General features: G+C 43.1%; 1 protein-coding gene across 6 annotated transcripts in view; it reads right to left on the bottom strand.

Moving 5' to 3' along the window:
• The window catches only part of TAF1B (TATA-box binding protein associated factor, RNA polymerase I subunit B), a 69098-nt gene extending 47119 nt beyond the window's left edge, over positions 1-21979 (bottom strand). The window contains exons 1-7 of one of the 6 annotated variants that reach the window (XM_086699987.1): positions 21855-21979; positions 20176-20274; positions 16968-17055; positions 14078-14206; positions 13647-13744; positions 10516-10605; positions 5052-5205 (exon numbers count right to left, since the gene is read on the bottom strand). In XM_086699987.1, coding sequence (XP_086556113.1) covers positions 5052-5205; positions 10516-10605; positions 13647-13744; positions 14078-14206; positions 16968-17055; positions 20176-20274; positions 21855-21872 — 676 coding nt within the window. In that variant the 5' untranslated portion in view covers positions 21873-21979. Of the gene's footprint in view, positions 1-5051; positions 5206-10515; positions 10606-13646; positions 13745-14077; positions 14207-16967; positions 17056-20175; positions 20275-21106; positions 21384-21431; positions 21609-21854 lie in introns of those variants that run through there. The other 5 variants (XM_086699989.1, XM_086699986.1, XM_025927343.2 and 2 more) reach the window with 5 other exon arrangements.
• Positions 21980-22353: the final 374 nt, after the last annotated feature.

Below are 22353 nucleotides of genomic sequence, written 5' to 3'. Positions count from 1 at the left end.
CAAGTCGTATCTCGCGGTTCATGAGTTCGAACCCCGCCTCCGGTTCTGTGCTGACAGGGTGGTGTCTGCTTGGGATGCTCTCTCTCCTCTCTCTCTCCTCCCTCTCTCTCTCTCTCTCTCTCCCCTACCGCGTTGCTCTCGCTCTCAAAATAAAATAAACTTAAAAATATATATATTTTTAATAAATAAAGTTTATTTAGTTTTGAGAGAGAAAAAGAGCTCGTGAGCAGGGGAGAGGTCGAGAGAGAGAATCCCAAGTGGACTCTGCACCGTCAGCATGGAGCCCGATGTGGGGCTCGAACTCACGAACCATGAGATCATGACCTGAGCCAAAGTTAAGAGTCGGACGCTTAACCGACTGAGCCACCTAGGTGCCCCAGCAATAAAATTGTAAAAGCTGGAAAGCCTATGGACAGGTGATTACTGCCCTGGCAGCGTCGAGAAAGCTGGATTCAAAACCAGCGATAGGGAGAACCATAAACCGATGTAACTTTTCCCTGGGGACCTCTAAAGAAAGCTCCAGAATCGGTTAAATCTTGGAAACCGGGTGAAGGTGGGTCTAACACCAGAAAGATTACTTGAAAGTCTGATTGAGAAGCAGTCAGACGCTCAGAGTCATATGCCAACCCCATCTGGCAAATGCCTGAGGCTTCCCAATCTGGGCAGAAAATTGTTAAGTTTCTTCTCTGGAAAGAGTAAAATGAAGGGTCTCTGGAATAGGGCATATATCAGTCATACATACAGTTGAGAGCAGGATATTATGAAAAACAGCAGGATGAAGTGCAAGTGTACATATTGAGTACTGAGACAGCCCCCACCCCCACCCCACATTCCTCTCAGGCCTTCTTCCCACCCAGTTCCTAGAACAGCCAGGATTACACCCTCCAAACAGATGACTCAAAGAGATTTCTCTTGAAAATCCTATCAGCTCAGGGGGAAAAGATTTAAAGATGATAATGCTGGAGGCCTGCTAAGAAAATAATCCAGCTAGATCATGCACAGTGCAACTAGCAAAACTCCCTATGGATACGAGGCTTTCACTCAATTTTTCAGTCTCTTTAAAAAAAATTTTTTTTAATGTTTTTATTTATTATTTGAGAGAGAGAGAGAGCACAAGCAGGGGAAGGGCAGAGAGAGAGATACAGAATCTGAAGCAGGCTCCAAGCTTTGACTGTCAGCACAGAGCCCAATGTGGGGCTCGAACTCATGAACCGTGAGATCATAACCTGAGACAAAGCCGGGTACTTAACCGACTGAGCCACCTAGGCGCCCCTTTCAGTCTCCATTCTTTTTTTTTTTTTTTTTTTCCAACGTTTTTTATTTATTTTTGGGACAGAGAGAGACAGAGCATGAGCGGGGGAGGGGCAGAGAGAGAGAGGGAGACACAGAATCGGAAACAGGCTCCAGGCTCCGAGCCATCAGCCCAGAGCCTGACGCGGGGCTCGAACTCAAGGACCGCGAGATCGTGACCTGGCTGAAGTCGGATGCTTAACCGACTGCGCCACCCAGGCGCCCCTCAGTCTCTATTCTTAAGAAGACCAGCCATATTAGCCTCATAAATATTTGAAGAAAACCTCTAATACAAGAAGCAGAGGACAAAACAAGTCGAGGTCAAATATTATCACTTATCATATCAATATCCTCAGGAAAATAAGAAAAGATGCTCCACAAAAACAAGGGAGTAAACCAGGAAAGATGAAATAGGGTCAAGGAAGTAAGGAACTTAACAAAAGGTAAGAGCATCTTCAGGATGGTGGTAAAGAGATCCCAAAGACAGCCTTGTCATACGTTTAGGGATATTTCATTGTAGATAAGGGTGGGTCAGAAGCTCCACCAAGACTTCTTCTGAAGATGAAATTGGTAGAATAGCTAAGAAATTGAGAGATTTTCAGAACTTGGAGGAAGTGTGGAGATACACTAATAATAAATTATAGATTAGTAATAAGTAAATAGAAAACTAAGCAAGTGACGACAATTATCAACTCTGAGGAAACCAAAGGATCTACGAAAAGTATAATCATAGCAAGTTACATAGCTCACACTAAATGCTGGGCTAGGAAAAAATTATAATCGTATTGGAAGACAGAGAAAAAGAAATGCACGATCGTGTGCTGGTGACTACATGGGGAAGGTACAGTGAGAAAGGTGTGAAAGAGCCAAGATTTATCTTCTGTAGTTGGAATTTAACAGCAGAAATCAAGATGTCATACTATAAGCATATGCTATAGAGATATGGAGGTTACAGGGGCGCCTGGGTGGCTCAGTCGGTTAAGCATCTGACTTCGGCTCAGATCATAATTTCACGGTTGGTGAGTTCAAGCCCCCCATCAGGCTCTGTGCTGACAGCTCAAAGCCTGGAGCCTACTTCAAATTCTGTGACTCCCTCTCTCTCTGCCCCTCCCCTGCTCACGCACTCTCTCTCTCTCAAAAATAAACTTTTTTTTTTTTTTTTTTTTTTTTTTTGCGATATGGAGGTTGCAGAAGAGCTGAAAATGAATGTCTCTTGGGAACAGCACATTTAGGGGAAAAACAGACTACAATTTTTTTCATATCAAGCATTATAAATCTATTTGAATTACATGCATATAGAATTTTGATTAAAAATTTAAAGAATGTAGAAATAGTTTACATTTTCACAAAAACCAAATACTACATCTCCCTTTCTCTCTATGTATACGTGAATAAAAAACTTTCTGGAATGATCTACAGCAAAGTAGTTTGGTTTTGGATGGCACAATAACTGATGATTTTCTTTGTGACGCTCTGTATTTTATAGTTGTGAAATAAAGGTTGTATTAGTAGTCACTTTACATGTAGAAACTAAAATAAAGCTCTAAGGATCACCATTTACTAAAAGCAAACACCAAAACAAAAACTCTTAACATAGAGAAATAATCTGGGGCACCTAGGTGGCTCAGTCAGTTAAACGTCCTACTTCAGCTCGGGTCATGATCTCACAGTTCGTAAGTTCGAGCCCCACATCGGGCTCTGTGCTGACAGCTCAGAGCCTGGAGCCTGCTTCACATTCTGTATCTCCCTCTCTCTCTGCCCCTCCCCTGCTCGTGCTCTGTCTCTCTCTCAAAAGTAAATAATGAACATTAAAAAAATTGTTTTTTAAATAAAAAAGACATAGGGAAACAATCATGGTACTCTAAAAGGCTTAGATGACTTCAGACCTAGTCCTGGGGACAGTGGAGTTCAGGCCCGCCTGAAAACGTGGAAAGGAAACTCCAGAGATCCACCGCGGCCCAATTATTCTATGATTCTAACTTCTTTACTTCTTTGGACACAAAAAATAACTTGTCTGAGATCTGTGTCACTGTGCAGTCCAGCAAGTAATGCAGATATGCTGACAAAAGGAATTTGCTCTTTAGGGGGAACAGACTTGCAAAGAAGCAGTCCACACAAGAAATGCTTTGTTAAAAACCATATGTAATCATACAACCCAGACTTCCACAATCCCTAACACCAGACGATTTGGAAGCGATCTCCCAAAGAACTCTGTCAGCACACATCAAGATTCCAGTAATCTATAATAAGAGCCTGGTCCGTTCTCTGAGGTCTGTTTTCCACCATGTTTATTTTATTATTATTATTATTTTTTTTTTTTTAGTGTAGTGTAGAAACAATTAAAATCATGAATAAATGTGTTGGGGAAGGTCTATACCTGTTACCTTAAATATACTCCTTATCTATTTTAAATTATGGAATTAAATCAGAAAGTGAAACTCACACACGATACGATAAATTTTGCTTCAGTCTATGATTAGAAGTCGGATATATCATCTTTGACTCTTACCAATCTTATCATTTCGCTAAGACCTATCATTTCTCTGCTGCAACTTTTCTTTGGAAATTCTGAGCCCACACGTACATGATCTTTATTGAGCTTCGTTCTTTCCGGATCCACTTATTGTTCAACACCCTTTAAAAATGACACAAAGGGGCGCCTGGGTGGCTCAGGCGTCCTACTCTTAATTTCGGCTCAGGTCATGATCTCATAGTTTTGTGAGTTCGACCCCTGCATCAGGCTCTGTGCTGACACTGAGGCGCCTGCTTAAGATTTTCCCTCTCTCTCTCTGCCCCTACCCCACTCATGCTCTGTCTCTCTCAAAATAAATAAATAAACTTCAAAAATTTTAATAAATAAAAATCACATAAAAATTCTCATGTGGAGACAATGTACCTTTTTAAAAAACTGCCCTAAGATTTCATTTAATTTACCTTTCTCCTAGCCATATAATTTACCAAGTCATTGCTTCTTGCTAGGCCACATTCCTTTTCTTGAAATACGAAAAGATTGGACTAAATTATTTTTTTAAGTTTTATTTTATTTTGAGAGAGAGAGTGAGAGAGCGAGAGAGCGAGAGAGCGAGAGCGGGGGAGTGAAAGACAGAGAGAGGGAGAGAGAATCCTAAGCAGACTCTGCACTGTCAGCACGGAGCTCGACTGGGGGCTTGAACTCATGAACTGTGAGATCATGACCTGAACCGAAGTGGGATGCTTAACTGACTGAGCCACCCAGGTGCCCCTGGACTAAAATTTTTTTTTTTTTTTTAATTTTTTTTCAACGTTTTTATTTATTTTTGGGACAGAGAGAGACAGAGCATGAATGGGGGAGGGGCAGAGAGAGAGGGAGACACAGAATCGGAAACAGGCTCCAGGCTCTGAACCATCGGCCCAGAGCCTGACGCGGGGCTCGAACTCCCGGACCGCGAGATCGTGACCTGGCTGAAGTCGGACGCTTAACCGACTGCGCCACCCAGGCGCCCCTAAAATTTTTTTTTTTATATTTATTTATTTTTGAGAGAGAGAGTGCGAGCGAGCTAGGGAGGGGCAGAAAGAGGGGCAGACACAGAATCTGAAGCAAGCTGCAGGCTCTGAGCTGTCAACACAGAGCCCTACACGGGGCTTGAACTCACAGACTGTGAGATCATGACCTGAGCTGAAGTCGGAAGCTTAACTGAGCCACCCAGGTGCCCCTGAACTAAATTATTTTTAAGGTACATTACCAGCTTTAAAATTCTAGGTAGTCTGATTCTCACTTTTACCTGATTGTGATGCTTTGCTGATGGGGAAAGGCTTCTGAGCAAGACCATCAGGCTGAGGCTCTGTTCCACTTTCAACAAAAGAAGGGCAGCTGAAGTCACTCAGCAGCTCAGGCTCGCTATCCCAGTCTGAATGACTTTGGTTATCTTCTAATACCTATTTGCAAAATATACATAAAATTATTTCACGGGAACTGAAAATGCAGTTAATTTCCACGAGCTTAACCAAGTCCTGCCCATCTGAAACACCATAAGGCAAACTACTCCAGAGAACTGCAACCATCTGCCAGGTTCCGAAGACCAAAAGACCTTACCCTCCACCAGGTGTCCCCTAGCAGCTCCTGGCGATGCTCCCGGAGAAGGGCTGCAGACAAGGCTAAGCAAGGAAACAGGTTGCCAACAGACACATCAGGCTTCCTTCTCCCTGTGACCAACATCTCCCTTGTAGCTCTAGCAGCTACACCAATGGGCACATCGATAATGACCCCATGCGCAATGCTGGCTTATCTTCACTGAGCCTACCTGGGAATTTTCGCTTTGGATCTACGATAATGCCATTTCCCCTCCCTGGACTATCCTTTCTTCTCTATCTCTCCAATCCGTTATTTACTCTATCATGCTGTCTCCCAACCAATTCTTCTTCCGAAGAGTTCTTGATTCCCTGAATTGCTGTGGCACTTTACTATTTATAACACTTAACTGACAAGGATATACTATCTTAGACCGTTGTTTAATTTTTCACACACGTATTGTTGAAATGTGGCTGGCTACATAAAGGCCTCATCAGCTGACATTACCTTGGGGAAACTGATCACAGTCAAAAGGCCACATTATCAGTTGTGCAGACCAAGTGACTCAATCTTGGGAAGAAGAGGTAAGACTCATGTTAAGGAAACTCACAAGAGAATAAAGTAAAATCAATCAATCAATCAATCAATCAATCAATCAATCAGGGATGAGATGCTTGTGTCCTCTGTTATGCATTTCCCCTCTCTACAGGTAAGCATGAGACAAGGTACACAATAAAACTGGCAGATAAGCACGGACTCACTGAGAAAACCAAAGCAATCAGAAGATAATGTCCACAATCGTATGCAGGCGACCATCTGCCAGGAACTTGACTCTCTGTCTGATTCTTCTGGCAAACTATCCAAGCTCCCATCTAAAAAGCCAGCTTCTCCCTCTGGGCACCCAATTCCACCCCGTCTACTCAAAGATTATCCCTCACTTCTACTGTCTCTCTCTCTCCATTGAAAATTTCTTCTCTCCTGTATCATTCCTATCAGTACACAAATATGCTATCATTTATCCCACTTAAAAAAAACACACACACAAAAAAAACACCTTTCCTGGATTCCATCTACAACATAAATTCTTTATACTTTGCAGCTAAATGCCTTGGAAGAGTTATCCAGACTCACTGTCTCCAATTTCTCTCTTCCAAGTCTATCTTATACCCATTCTTGTCATTTTTAAACATCTTTTTTTTTTGAGGGAGGGAGGGGCAGAGGGAAGAAGGAGAGTGGAGCCTGATGTGAGGCTCGATCCACGACCATGAGATCATGACCTGACCAAAACCAAGCGTCCGCCACTTAACTTACTGAGCCACCCAGGCACCCCTTAAGATTTAATTTTTGAGTCATCTCTCCACCCAACGTGGTGCTTGAACTCACAACCCCAAGACCAAGAGCTGCATACTCCACAGACTGAGCCAGCCAGGAACCCCTTTTATACGTCATTCTAATCAAACTTGTGGTCCCGCTACTCTACTCATCAATTTTTAGCCCTCTTCCTTCCTGGCCAGGCAGCAGTATTTCTCACAGTTGATCACTCCCCTCTTCTTGAAACTCTTTGTTCTTTCGTTTCCAGGATGCCCCCTCACTCTCCAACCTTCCTCCTAATTTACCAGTTCGTCCTCAGACTTCTTTGTTGATGTTGCTTTTATCCCAAACATCTTAACCCTAGAGCGGGCCAGAACTCAGTCCTTGGTTCCTTTCTCTGTCTTTACTCCTCGATGATATCATCTGGTCTTGTGGTTTTAAATACTACCTACTATACTGTTTTTGATTCCAAAATGCTCTTCCTTTCCCCATGTTTTAATATCCCTGGCATCAGGGTGTTTCTTACAACCAATGGCATGTCACAGTTTGATTTACAGAATTATTTTCTTTCTCGGGGATATGTAAAATAATGGTGCATCTTCCAAATAATGGCATTTTAGATTTGATGATTGTAATACATATGGAGAACGTCCAGGGGAACCTGGGTGGCTCAGTCGTTTGAGCGTCCGGCTTCGGCTCAGGTCATGATCTTGCAGTTTGTGAGTTTGAGCCCCGCGTCGGGCTCTGTGCTGACAGCTTGGAGCCTGGAGCCATCTTCAGATTCTGTGTTCCCCTCTCTCTCCACCCCACTCCTGCTTGTGCTGTGTCTCTGTCTTTCAAAAATGAATAAACATTAAAAAAAAAAGAGAGATAGGGGCACCTGGGTGGCGCAGTCGGTTAAGCGTCCAGCTTCAGCCAGGTCATGATCTCGTGGTCCGTGAGTTCGAGCCCCGCGTCGGGCTCTGGGCTGATGGCTCAGAGCCTGGAGCCTGTTTCCGATTCTGTGTCTCCCTCTCTCTCTGCCCCTCCCCCGTTCATGCTCTGTCTCTCTCTGTCCCAAAAATAAATAAAAACGTTGAAAAAAAAATTTTTAAAAAAAAAAAAAAAAGAGAGAGAGAGAGAGAACGTCCAAATTTATATCTCCAGCCTAGACCTCTCTTCTGAATTGAAGGCTTATAAATCTAACAGTACCTGCAGTTTCCTCTTGGATGTCTAATAGGTGTCGCAAACGTCACATGTCCCCAACTGAACTACTGATTTTCCTGTTCCACCTGTAATTTCAGTTGACGGCAACTCCTTCCTTCCAACTGCTTAAGCTCCAAACTTAAGTCATCCTTGATGACTCTTCTCTTTCTCTCACACCCCACATCCAATCCGTCAGGAAATTCGGTCGACTCTATTCCAGAGTTTATCTAGGATCTTACCACTTATCATTTCCATTGCTACAACCTGATCCCAGCCACCATCAGGTCTTAATCTGGAAGAGGGCTTTTCAAACCTTCGTGTGTGTAAGAAGCACCTAGGAACCGTGTTGAAACGTAGACTCTGACTCAGCAGGTCTGAGTCAGTCCTGAAATTCTGCATTTCTTCCCCTAGATATCCTCATGGCTCACTCGCCCCTACGATTCCTCATCAGGGAGGCGTGGCCTTCCCCCATCACTCCATCTCGAATAGCACCCTTTCCTGCCACCCCCTTTGCTATTTCCCTTATCCTGATTTAGGCAATTGCTTGTTTGCTTCTTCTGGAAGTTTTAAGTCGCTTATCTTGCCCAAGATCACACAAAGTCACAAGTAGTGAAGCCAGGATTCAGATGCACTCCTCTTACTATTCTTGGCACAGTCACATTCAAAGCATGAAGCAATTACTGAATATTTGAGGAGACTAAGCTTCTAACTTAAAAGTACTTGGTCCTTTTTCCTTTCAAAATCGAGTATATTCAAAATAGGTATACTCTTCAGTAAAAATTATACACCAACTTGCATATCAGGTTAAAATTCTGCATACGCTTATTTACTCACCAAGAAGATTTTACTGTGATGAGAATATTACTTTAGACTTTAGACAGGTGTTTAGTCAAGTTAACAAAAGTTTTTACAATATCTATTTTTTTATGTTTGTTTATTTTTGAGAGGGAGAGAGCACAAGCGGGGCAGGGGCAGAGACAGAGGGAGACAGAAACCAAAGCAGGTTCTGTGCTATCAGCGCAAAGCCTGACGTGGGGTTTGAACCCACAAACCGTGAGATCATGACCTGAGCCGAGATCAAGAGTTGGGTGCCACGCAGGCACCCTAAACCTTTTTAAATACCTTAAGTTAAAGCAAACCATAAGAGAGTCTTAAGGACTGAGAACCAACTAAGGTAGATGGGGGGTGGGGGGGAGGGGAAAGTGGGTGATGGGCAGGGAGGAGGGCACTTGTTGGGATGAGCACTGGGTGTCATATGGAAACCAATTTGACAATAAATTGTATTTTAAAAAAATCAAAAATAAATAAATATCTTAAGTTCCCCTAAACATATTAAAATGTCAGAGAGAATTCCAGGTTCTGATTCAAATTTTCTATGTAGTAGGTAAAACCCCAGTGTACAAATATAACCAACAAATACTTTATTTTTTTTTATTTTTTTTATTTTTTTTAATTTTTTTTTTTCAAGGTTTATTTATTTTTGGGACAGAGAGAGACAGAGCATGAACAGGGGAGGGGCAGAGAGAGAGGGAGACACAGAATCGGAAACAGGCTCCAGGCTCTGAGCCATCAGCCCAGAGCCTGACGCGGGGCTCGAACTCCCGGACCGCAAGATCGTGACCTGGCTGAAGTCGGACGCTTAACCGACTGTGCCACCCAGGCGCCCCAACCAACAAATACTTTAGCTGTGTAATTCTAAAGATCAGGTTCTTAATAGTCTGGATGGTTCTTTCTTTTCTCTTTCAAAGTGTCACCGTAGAACCACATAGTATCTTTTGCTTTTCTTGAGAAGTATCTGCCTCCTGAATGAAGAAAAGATAATGTTTCATAACTCTATCATTAAAAAGTATTGTCCGGGGGCACCTGAGTGGCTCAGTTAGTTAAGCATCTGACTCTTGATCTCAGCTCAGGTCATGATCTGACGGTTCATGAGTTCGAGCCCCACATCAGGCTCTGCTCTGACAGTGCGGAACATGTTTGGGATTCCCTCTCTTCCTCTCTCTCTGCCCCTCCCCTGCTCGTGCCCACTCCCCTCTCTCTCTCTCTCTCTCAAAAATAAATGACCATTAAAAAAAAAAGTATTGTCTGTTCATGTCTCCTAAGGCAAGGGAAATAAAAGCAAAAATGAACTATTAGGACGGACCTCATCAAGATAAAAAGCTTCTGCAAAGCAAAGGAAATAATCAACAAAACTATAAGGAACTTACAGAATGGGAGAAGATATTTGCAGGTGACATATCAGATAAAGGGTTAGTATCCAAAATCTATAAAGAACTTACCAAACTCAACACCCAAAAAACAAATAATCCCGTGAAGAAATGGGCAGAAGACATGAATAGACATTTTTCCAAAGAAGACATCCAGATGGCAAACAGACACATGAAAAGATGCCCAACATCGCTCATCATTAGGGAAATACAAATCAAATTTCTTAAAAGAAATTGCTTAAACTTCTACTTAGAACTTAACTACAAATTTCTTTGTTTCAACTAGTCAGATAAGAAATCCAAATTAATTCCAATGTCTAGATCAGTGACCTTGTCCTTCTGGACTATAACAGAAACATCTTCACTGACGATTCTCTGACAAACATCACAAATCCAGATGAGGCTGAACCTGTTTTCATCTCTACCTCATACTAGAAATGACTTTTAATCCTGCGTTTCAGACTTGTGACTTACCGTAACTTTTCTTCTACAAACTGGGTTTTTACAATAGGCCTGCTTGCTCTTCTGAAGGTAGCGCTTCCAAAAATTATGTAAAACTTCATTCTAAGGTAAAAGGGAAGTGAGTGGTAATTCAGGTAACGCCAAACACACCGGTACATCTCTACCACATGTACTTCACATACCGCCCTCCATTCAAACATGTTCTTACCTTCCTTACCTACTTTCTTGAAAAAGAATGATCATCACAAAATCTGTGTATCAGTATATGGCAGGTATACGGCAAACACTGAATAAATTCTTCATTACCTTTGATCTTAGAGAAAGAAGAGACTAATTCTGTAAAGGTCACCTAGTTGACCCCTTCCTTTTGCAGGTTAAGTAAATTAAGAATCAGAGAGGGACACCTGGGAGGCCCAAGTTGGTTAAGCATCCGACTTTGGCTCAGGTCATGATCGCACAGTTTGTGGGTTCGAGCCCCGCGTCGGGCTCTGTGCTGACAGCTCGGAGCCTGGAGCCTGCTTCCGATTCTGTGTCTCCCTCTCTCTCTGCCCCTCCCTGCTCGCACTCGGACTCTCTCTCAAAAATAAATAAACATTAAAAAAATTATAAAAGAAAAAAAGAATGAGAGAAAGCAAGCAACTTCTACATGACTACACTTCTGGTTAGAAGCAGAGCTGCTATCGAGTCCAGGCAGAAGTAAAATAAAACAGGACAAACAAAACAAAACAACTTCTCTATTATTCAGCACCTACTAGGCATGAGGCATCCGTTAGCTCTGATACAACACTGCAAGACAGCCATTATCTCCATTTTACCGCTACAGAAACTGAGTAAATTGGCCAAAATGACCCAAGCACTGAGTGGAAAAACCATGAATAGGATTTGGAGTCAGTTTTGATTCCAGAGCCTGTGTTCTTAGAGTAATGCCGTTCCTATGCCATTTAAATGGTCAGGTCTAACGGGTTATGCTCATTGGCTAATTTCAGACAAACTGTTTTCAGGATTAACCCCAATGAAGTGGGTAGAAAACTATATAGGAGTAAACCCTACTGTATCTATTTGGTATAACTATATGGAACTATAAATTGAAAGCATTTATACAGAGGATGGCTTGAAAGAAACCAGATTCCCAAACCCCCAGACTACCAGCAATCTTCCCTAATTTAATGACCACCATGGATGCCATCTGGTCTCTCGTGTTTTTGGATTTTTTTTTTTTTTAATTTTTTTTTTTTTCAACCTTTATTTATTTATTTTTGGGACAGAGAGAGACAGAGCATGAATGGGGGAGGGGCAGAGAGAGAGGGAGACACAGAATCAGAAACAGGCTCCAGGCTCTGAGCCATCAGCCCAGAGCCTGACGCGGGGCTCGAACTCACGGACCGCGAGATCGTGACCTGGCTGAAGTCGGACGCTTAACCGACTGCGCCACCCAGGCGCCCCCCGTGTTTTTGGATTTTTAATTCCTATAATACTTTTCAGGGTAGGCCCAGGGTCCTTTTCGGCTATAAACTGATCTAGAGGGCATTCTTTTTGGCTTGCCTCAAACACTGGTTTGAACAGCAAAGGCTCCTCTACAAATCTTTCCTTGGTGACTTCAGTCCACATTGATCTTTCTCCCTTCTCTTTTTGCCCTTAATGTCATTTATGAGCACAGCTATCGTTTCATTTTTTTTATGAACTATATATTTTTTTAAAGTTTATTTATTTTGAGAGAGAAAGAGAGTGCAAGCAGGGGAAGGGCAGAGACAGAGGGAGAGAGGGAATCCCAAGCAGGCTCAGAGCCCAAGGTGGGGCTTGATCTCACAAACCAAACCGTGAGATCATGACCCAAGCTGAAATCAAGCGAGTCGGATGCTCAATCGACTGAGCCACCCAGGCGTCCCTCCACCATTTCACGTTTACTCATGCCACATGTGTGAAACGCTCTCTCCAACTAGGCTGCATCTCTTAGTACCTGGTTTCCAATAACGGGCACGAAGCAAGTGTATAATAACTGCTTGTTGCTAAATAACTGGCTTTTAAAAGAATTCCTGAAATGGCTTCAACCAGATGAAGAAACGTGAAATTCACGTAACAGTAGGGATTGTGGTACTCTGGAGGAACAGCAGGTCCAAGTGTGGTCCCCGGACCATCAGTGTCACCTGGGAACTTGTAAGAAATGCAAATTCTGGGGGCACCTCGTGGGGTTCTGCACTTGGGATTCTCTCTCTCCCCCTCTCTGCCCTTCCCCCACTCGTGTGCACTCATTCTCTCTCTCTCTCTCAAAATAAATAAATAAACATTAAAAAGAAAAAAGAAAAAAGAAAAGAAAAGAAATGCAAATTTTGGGCCTTACTCCAGACCTACTGAATTGGAAACGCTAGAATGAGGTTCGGCAATCTGTGTTTTAATCAGCCTTCCAGGTGATTCTGGTACGCATTCAAGTTTGAGAAGCACTGTTTTAATGTATCACTCCCCAGAGTGCATTCTGAAACTCAAGTCCTGATAGATACACACACTAGAGGATTTTCTCAAATTGTGAATGCCACAGACTACTTCCCCTTGGAAATTAAACAATCACGTTAACACAGAGAAGGCACCAAAAAGTCTGCAAAGTTATTTGTTTTACTTTATTTAACCCAATGTTTCCTAAATGCTGAAACTAAATATATTTATATTTACATATATTAATATTTAATATTGAAGACTAAAACCTTTCCTTTTAAGTTTATTTATTTGAGAGAGACAGAGACAGTACAAGTGGGGAGGGGCAGAGAGAGAGGGACAGAGAGAATCCCAAGCAAGCTCCGCACCGTCAGTGCAGAGCCCGACGTGGAGCTTGAACTCACAAAACCACGAGATCATGACCTGAGCCAAAACCAAGAGTCAGACGCTCGACTCACTGAGCCACCCAGGTGCCTCTGAAGACTCAAACCTTTTTTATTTTCTTTTGGATGCATTGCTTATTTATATTCTGTAGAGCACACTTTGGAAATTATTGGCCTAATAAAAAGATTAAGGAAAAAACATCAGAAAAAATGATTCTTTCAGTAGCCCTAGTGTCATTACTGATAGCCCTACTTTTCTCCTTAGTTTCCCTCCAAATCCTACTGGTATTCAAACGAAGCATCAAGCTAGCCTCTAGACGCAAATGGACTCACCTTTAGTTCTGGGCCCACTCCAAGGGTCTTTAAGGCTTCCGCTTGTTGATAAAGTATGTGTTGAAAACCTTCACACACATACCAATCCCAGCCTCTCTCTAAACAACAAATAACATGCTTCAGACATGTGCACTCCTATTTACTACAGGCTACCACATAATTACAACTAGGTTTTACACATTACAGCTGGAATTTTTTTGTATACCTGAGCAGGAATACTCTCTCTTGTTTCCAATCTGGCAAATACGTACTAAATGCTAAAGCTAAACCCCGTTTGTATCATTCATCAGATTTTAAATAGTTTAAGTTATCTACAATTTTTCTGAAATACTCATGGAAAAGGCAGAGAAATGAGTAGTCAACATATTAAAAAATGAAATACGCTTTAAAAGTATATACTGAACCCCAAAATGTACTGCACTGGACAATACCCGGCAGAATCCGAAAGGAAAGAATGTTCGCCATGCAGCCTTGGCTTCTCCAGGCCTCTGTCCCGGTCACAAAGAAAGGGAACGGTGAGCGTTTGGAGAATGAATGAACAAAAGCCAAGATGCGAAGGCCTAGGAGTGCAGAGAGTGCACTAAGAACATTCTGAGAGAATAAAGTGCTCGATGGCATTCTGCTTTTCTGGAGACAGTTATAGGTCGCAGGGAGAAAATGGAAGCAAGGAAACAAATACTTCCTGAACCCTGCCTTGGCACCAGGTATGTGCTGAATATTTGAAATATATTATTTTCTTTAATGCTCAAAACAACCCTAGGAGATTGTGAAGAAATCTGCCTCCACAGCAGACACAGCTACATGTTTAAATAGAACTACCAGTTAAAGAAAATATTAAAATCGGTTAAGGCCCTAATGTTTTACTCCTCTCTGCTGGACAAATATCCCAACTCTATGGAAAACATGTTATCGGCACCTTTTACACATATTTTATGAAGTCTCTTACTAGGACTCCAGGCTCCCCTCTCCCCGCAGAATGTCACAGGACTCCTACTCCCCACCCTGTTGACTAACCCAATTTCTGGAAAGGGTCTTGGGTTGTATATGAGTGAGAGAGAAAGCCTCTAATTTTGATGCATTCTGAAACTGAGGGAGTTTAAGCTCTTAAAGCTGAACACGTGCGCATTCTTCTTGCGGAACACCATTCTTACAAAATGGTAAAGTCGTATTTAAATTCTGAGTTCCTATTTTATAGAACAAATGGTATTACCATTCTCATTTTACTGATGAAGAAACTATGTTGGGTCAAAGAAGCTGAATATAAGACACTTGACACCTAATTTGAAGCATTCAAATCTCCTTCAGCAATTTAAGTTTAAACTATACATTTTTTTTTTTTTAAGTAGGCTTCATGCCCAGCATAGAGCTCAGTGTGGGGCTTGAACTCACAACCCTGAGATCAAGACCTGAGCTGAGATCCAGAGTCGGACCCTTAACTGACAGAGCCATCCAGGCACCCCTAAACTATACATTTTATCTACTTAAGTAAAATACAGATTAATCAAGTTTTATTGTAATAAAATTTAATTAAAATTAATGAGCTTTTAGCCTAATAAAAACAGTCACTATTAAAGGTAAAACAGAAACATGAGTTAGCATTTAGGCATTCTCTCTGTTATTCATCTAAGAATATCAATGTATTTCATATAGATGTTTCACGAATATTTATATATCTACATTTCATGCGTGTGTGTCCTTAAAGCTACCTTACAACAGTGTACAAGAATCCACTGTTACCATTAGCCTGGTTTCAAATTGGAGAATCTGGCCCTGGGTAGTCACAGAAATAAAAAGCATCAGACTTAGGGTGCTCAGTTTGTCAAGTGTCTGACTGTTGACTTCAGCTCAGGTCATGATCTCACAGTTGGGGGGATTCAGCTGCCTGTCGGGCTCTGTGCTGACAGTGTGGAGTCTGCTTGGGATTCTCTCTCTCCCTCTCTCTGCCCCTCCCCTGCTCGCAAGCACACACACTCGCTCTCTCTCACTCTCTGTCTCAAAATAAATAAATAAATTCAAAAAAATTAAAGCATCAGACTTTACCTCAGATTCTTCTCAGTAATGGTTAATTATATATACTCACTAGATTAATGAAATAGGTCACCTTTCAATGCTGAGACTATTTTAAGGAAAATGATGTTCCTATTTTAGAAGAGTGTGTTCAAAATTCAGTGTGAGAAATGGATTTCTAAAAGATGAATATTATGTTTAACTCACCTATCCTGACAATTTCATAGTTGAGTCATTTCAGAAAATAAGCATTTTTCTTTAAAAGCACAGAAAATCATATTCACAATACATGACATAACACAGAGAAACATATGCCAACAGATAAGAAGAAATATACTCCATTATCCTTTTTTGCACAATAGTTGCTCCACTGGTTACCCCTGTCAGAATGGCTAACATTAACAACTCAGGCAACAACAGATGTTGGCAAGGATGTGGAGAAAGAGGATCTCTTTTACATTGTTGGTAGCAATGCAAGCTGGTGCAGCCACTCTGGAAAACAGGATGGAGGTTCCTCAAAAAACTAAAAATAGAACTGCCTTACGACCCAGCAATCGCACTACTAGGCATTTATCCAAGGGATACGGGTGTGCTGTTTCGAAGGGACACATGCACCCCCATGTTTATAGCAGCACTATCCACAATAGCCAAAGTACGGAAAGAGCCCAAATGTCCATCGATGGATGAATGGATAAAGAAGATGTGGTCTATATATACCACGGAGTATGACTCGGCAATCAAAGAGGATGAAATCTTGCCATTTGCAACTACGTGGATGGAACTGGAGGGTATTATGCTGAGTGAAATTAGTCAGTCAGAGAAACACAAACATCATATGACCTCACTCATATGAGGACTTTAAGAGACAAAACAGAGGAACATAAGGGAAGGGAAACAAAAAGAATATAAAAACAGGGAGGGGGATAAAACGGAAGAGACTCATAAATCTGGAGGACAAACTGACGGTTACTGGAGGGGTTGTGGGAGGGGGGATGGGCTAAATGGGTAAGGGGCATTAAGGAATCTACTCCTGAAATCCTTGCTTCACTCTATGCTAACTAACTTGGATGTAAATTTTAAAAAATAAAAAATAAAGTTAAAAAAAAAATAGCTGCTCCACTGGAAAACCAACTCACAACAATAAGCAGGATAAAAACAGGATATGCTTTTAAGACATTTACTTCCGGTTTTACCATCAACAATTACCCACTTTAATTCCACTTTGGATGAGCCATTTACAACTCTGGCAACTTGTCTAAAATCCATTTAAAATCCCATCCCACGTCTCCAAGCACATATGAAGAAAGGGCTTACCAAGTTTTCTTTTTCTTTTAAGTCCCCGGTTGATGGCTTGTATTTTCGTATTAGGAATAGCCCCAGTGTTTATGACTTCCTTTGATCTCTGCAGGAAACAGACAGACCATGAAAAAGATGGTTTTACATCTCCCTAAATGTATTTCCAAGCATCTCTGGGAAGCAGAATGAACCAAACTGGGAGTGCCAGGACCAAGGACAGTAACATTTCGGGAAAATGGTATCAACTGTAAGATTTTGGTTAACCTTTATGTTGCTTTTTCATTCCAGATTTTTTCACTGCTTAAAACAGTACCCGGAACACAATAAACGCTAAATAAAAGTCTGTCAAATTAATGAACTTTTATTTTAAATCACTTTCTAATTTTTTCAAATGAAACCTAAAGTCAAACTTCCTTTTCTCCTCCATCCAAACACGCTCTGGAATGAAGAGGGCTGTATTTGTTGTAACCAGCAATGCCTACACTGCATACAGATTTGTTTCATCCTGCTCTTCTACGTATTTGAATAATACAGCTTTCATTTCTGAAACCATAAAAGTACTACTTTTTATTTTTACTCAAACCTACAGAATTTTAGCGTGATAAATAGTGAGTAGCATAAATGGTGAGTGTAACTCATCCCATAGTCTTCAACTCCAAGTGCTCTCAAGGGCTGGTACCTAAGATTCTGCCTTTCTCACAACCAAAACATAAAAGCATTAAGTCTTAATGATGGGAGAAAGGTGAAGATTTTTAACCAATTAACTCCAAGTGCTCTCGAGGGCTGGTACCTAAGATTCTGCCTTTCTCACAACCAAAACATAAAAGCATTAAGTCTTAATGATGGGAAAAAGGTGAAGATTTTTAACCAAAAGGCAACATTTATATATGTCTCTAAACTTAGAGATTGGAATGAAGTTTATCGGCAGCCTTCACTAAGAGTAAAAGAAACACCTTTACCGATAGGATTTGGGGAATGTATTTCCTGTAGCCAGAGAAACCACATTCAAAGCAATATTAGTGGACTGGGTTGGCCACACTGAAAACAAAGATCCATCAGAACACACACCAAAGCAGTTATCCTACAAAGACAGGTACAACTTATAAGAAGGAGGCAGGGAGGAGCGCCTGGGTCGCTCGGTCTGTTAAGGGCAAGCGTCTGACTTAAGCTCAGGTTATGATCTCACGGGTTCCTGCGTATGAGCCGAGCCCTGCATTGGGCTCCGTGCTGACAGCTCCGAGCCTGGAGCCCGCTTCGGATTCTGTGTCTCCCTCTCTCCCTGCCCCTCCCCCGCTCATGCTCTGTCTCTCTCTCTCAAATAAACATTTAAAAAAAAAAAAAAAAGAATGCTACATTCTTGACAAGTTACTCCACACAGGTTGTCTTTCAAATGTGGAACTAGATGGTGTAGTGGTATTAGGATCTTTCAAGTTAAAGTAACTACAGTAGGTTTTATCAGACAGAATCAAATAGGAACATTATTAAAGACAGAAATAGAAGACGCAATTAGTTAATGGAGTTTAATTTCTACGAAAATAGCACGATGACTTCATCTGCCAATGACGAACTGTCCAATTAGACGCAATCTTCCTTCGCCGTGTTGACATTTGCACGGCCACTGCAGAAACAACGGTGAGTAACACTGCTAGTGCCTTCCACGCACCCGAGCAAAGAGTATCACACCGCATCTATTTAAAGTGAATGAGTTGATGTGTGTACATCCGTATATGCATGTGTAACTACACGTAGAGATACACGTATAAACATCCTCACAAAACCATCGCCACCACCAAGGTAGTAACACATATCCACCCCCTCCCCAAATTTCACTGAGCTGGCATTTTTTTAGCTGTTCCCTGTGACTTAAATGGGAAGCAGGCATAAGAACTTCAGCTGCATACTGGAAAACAATGACTGCTTCAAGAAAAGCTCTTGCGGGGGCGCCTGGGTGGTTCAGTTGGTTAAGCGTCCGACTCTTGGTTTCAGCTCAGGTCATGATCTCACGGTCGGTGGGTACGAGCCCTGCATCGGGCTCTGCGCGGACAGTGAGGAGCCTACTTGGGATTCTCTCTCTTCCTCTCTCTCTGCTCCTCCCGTGCTTGCTCTCTCTCTCTCTCTCTCAAAATAAAAACATAAACTTAAAAAAAAGAAAAAGGAAAAAGAAAAGCTCTTGGGTGAGCTACAAGGTAAATTAGCCACTTTCCTCAAGGGAAAAAGTTTTTTTTAGTTGCTTTACATATTTTGCCCAAGTTTTTAGCTGTTTAAGGTAGGAAGATAAATCCAGTCCCTGTTACTCCATCTTGGCCCAAAGCAGAAGTCTACACAGTTACTTTTCTCGGTTTTAAATCTGCCTTTCTTAAGTCTATGGTGAAGGTAACATTTGCTCCTCCCCAGCCCTGTGGACTTGGAGCATATCCTCTTCCAGAGAGGAGTCCTGGCATATTTGGCCTGTCCAGGAGCAGACTGCCCACACCTTTGATCATTTTGGTTACAGTGGCCCGAATGTGTGGTAACTAGAACAGGACGTTGCACTCACAGTGTGAAGAGGCCTCACTGACCAACGTTACACAGGACAGTATGACAGTCTCTAGGGTAAGAGGCAGGTGCGATGGGGTAAAAGGAACACTGTAGTCAGAAGACTCAGGTTCACGTCCGGGCTCAACACTTTAGACTTGTGCGACTTGGGCACACTCACTCAGCTCGTGAGCCCCACTTGCCCCATCAGGGACCATAATAGTATATCTCACAGGTGAAAATGAATATTAGGAGAAAATGAAATAGTGGATAAGAAAACACTTTGCAAATCTGTAAGGGATTAAACAGAGGTAAAATGAGAATGAAGCATATTCAATATTCCCAACAGTCCTCAATCTAACATTCCATCTTCCAAACCTCAAAGCTAGAACACATTAAACACTCTTACAGAAGTATTAAGAAGAAATGCATCACCTTCTAAGTACAATTTTAATTATTTTCCCTTACACAACACAGTCGGAGTCATGACATCACTTGTGAATGCGGCCCGACATCATTTCAAAAACCCATCCTAAATGTGATTTACACGTTCCTTAACTCATGTAGAAGCAGTGAAGATTAACATTCTTGGAATCTGCCCACGGCAGGAGTGACAAAAATCGATCAATTACTTGGGCACTATGCCACATAACAGGCTAAAACTGCAATTTTCAAAACATTGGCAAATGCATAAATGATGTCTGTTACTTACTTCTGTAACGTTGTGGCAAGAAGTGCAGTAATATTTGCCTTCATCAGTAAGACCCCAAGAGACAGCAGCACACTGAGTGCATCTTTCTTTGAATTCTTTCTATAGGAGCAGATAGAAAAGGGGTTACTATCAAATCATATTCACCACATTGCATTTCTACAAAGAAGGTTCCCTGGATTTTACCCTATAGATTAAAAAAATCATAGACAATAAAAAAATATATCAGAGAGATTATCTATAAGAAGAAAAGCCGCTCAGTCTTTTGGACAGTTTGAAATGGAATTAAATTATTTTTAAAAGTTTCTAAAATATGCAGTGGGGGAGGGGAGAAAAAGAAGAAAAGGTGATGGGGTAAAATGTTAAAAAAGATGAGTAAATAAAACTCCTTGAAAGTGCTTCGAGGAAAAAAGAGACAAGATTTAAGAAAAGACTTTAAAAATAGAAATAGGGGCCCCTGGGTGGCTCAGTTGGTTGAGCGTGCCACTTCAGCTCAGGTCATGATCTCAGGGCTCATGAGTTCAAGCCCGTGGGGCTCTGTGCTGACAGCTCAGAGCCTGGAGCCTGCTCCTGATTCTGTCTCCTTCTCTCCCTCTGCCCCTCCCCCACTCGCGCAAAGTCTCACTCTGTCTCTCAAAAATAAATAAATGTAAAAAAAAAAAAAGAATAAGAAGAAATAGCAGGCCATTTGCAACTCCTCCGTGACACTAAAAACCAGATGACAAGAGAACCAGATTTTTATTGGGGTTGTTTCAAGTTTCGATTTATTCATTCAGCAATATAAGGAGTATTACCCATGCATGTCCTAGGCATTTAACTAGGTGCTGGGGATTCAGTGGTGAGCAAAACAGGATCCCTACTCATGGCAAATACAGGTTAGTGGTGAGTTATAATGATCAATTATAATGGTGAGTTAATGATCAATTTCATTCACCCGGCATTTACAGACGTTAACCATCCATCATTCAATAACCATTTATTGAGCATCTATAACGACTAAGCCCTTCTACCACATGGTGCTTCCGTCCATACATACACTGGCACTAAATTCCTGATCCCCAGCGTTTAGGTCTTTGACCTTGTCGTTGATCTAGCTACCGAATGCTCCTTCAATAGGGCCAAAGGGTGCAGCATTTCATGTAGCGTGTTAGAAATGAACGCCTAAATCATTTCAACAAGTCGGTAAAGTTTGCAATGACCCCGTACTGAAAAGCGGCATCACCTCGGCGCGGCCCGAACCCGAATTTGGAATCCCTCACCCAGCCGGCGGCGAGGATTCCCAGAGACACAGGCGGGGGTTACGGAGGAGCCGGCGGGTGCCAACCCCGACCCTTCCCACGCCCACCCCGCCAGCAAGGAGAACCCGTGGGTGGCCCCGCCGACAGGGGACGCGCCACGTGGGTGGCCACCGCCACAAGCCCCACAGCTTCGGCCTCCCCCGGAAACACACCCCTACGGACTAACGCCCCGCCCTCCCTTCAGCCGCGACCTCACGGGGCCAGAAACGCCAGCCGCACCCCGGGCCCGCCAGCCCCATCCCTTGCCCCGCCCCGCAGCCTTCCGCCCGCCCTCCTCCCGCCAGCGGCCGCCCCCACGGCCGGTCGGCGTCCTCCAGCCGCTTCCCTCGGCCTCCCTCCCCTCCCGCCCCGCCGTCGCGCCCCCAGGGCGCCCGGCTCCCTCACCGCCTCCTCCAGGTCCATCGCGGCGCCGCGGGGCCCGTTACCCGGGCAGCGAGCGCAGCTTCCGGGAGCGCCGGGCGGAGCCCGCCGGGCGGAAACCGAGACCGCGGCTTTGCATTCCGGGCGCCTGGGGCTGCGGGGAGGTCCCCGCCGGCTCCGGGAGGGAAGCCCCGCCGGCCCCGCGGCCCCCTCCCAGACTGCATTCCTCTCCTAGTCGTCGTAACCCGAGCCGACCGGGAAGAAACGGGGCGGTGCCTCACACCGAGCCGATTCAGTCCCGCTCCGCTCGCTGCAGGACCGTCTTCCCGCTGCGCGCGGCGAGGGAGGCGGTGGCGCGGCCGACGGTCCCCAGCGTGGACTCGGAGCGCTCCCGGGTCTCCACTCCGCTCTGGCTTTGCACGGGAGAGGCCTGGGGTTCTGGAGGGAAGAACACGTTTTCGCGGTAGACCCGGATTCAATCACCGTTTTCTGTGCCTCAGTTTCCTCCTCTGTAAGAGTTCGA

This window comes from Puma concolor, chromosome A3, assembly GCF_028749965.1.
Source record: "Puma concolor isolate L17-30 chromosome A3, mPumCon1.1.hap2, whole genome shotgun sequence".
Taxonomy (NCBI): Eukaryota; Metazoa; Chordata; class Mammalia; order Carnivora; family Felidae; genus Puma; species Puma concolor.
The sequence above is the reverse complement of the archived record's forward strand: the minus strand, read 5'-3'. Positions and strand labels throughout refer to the sequence as shown.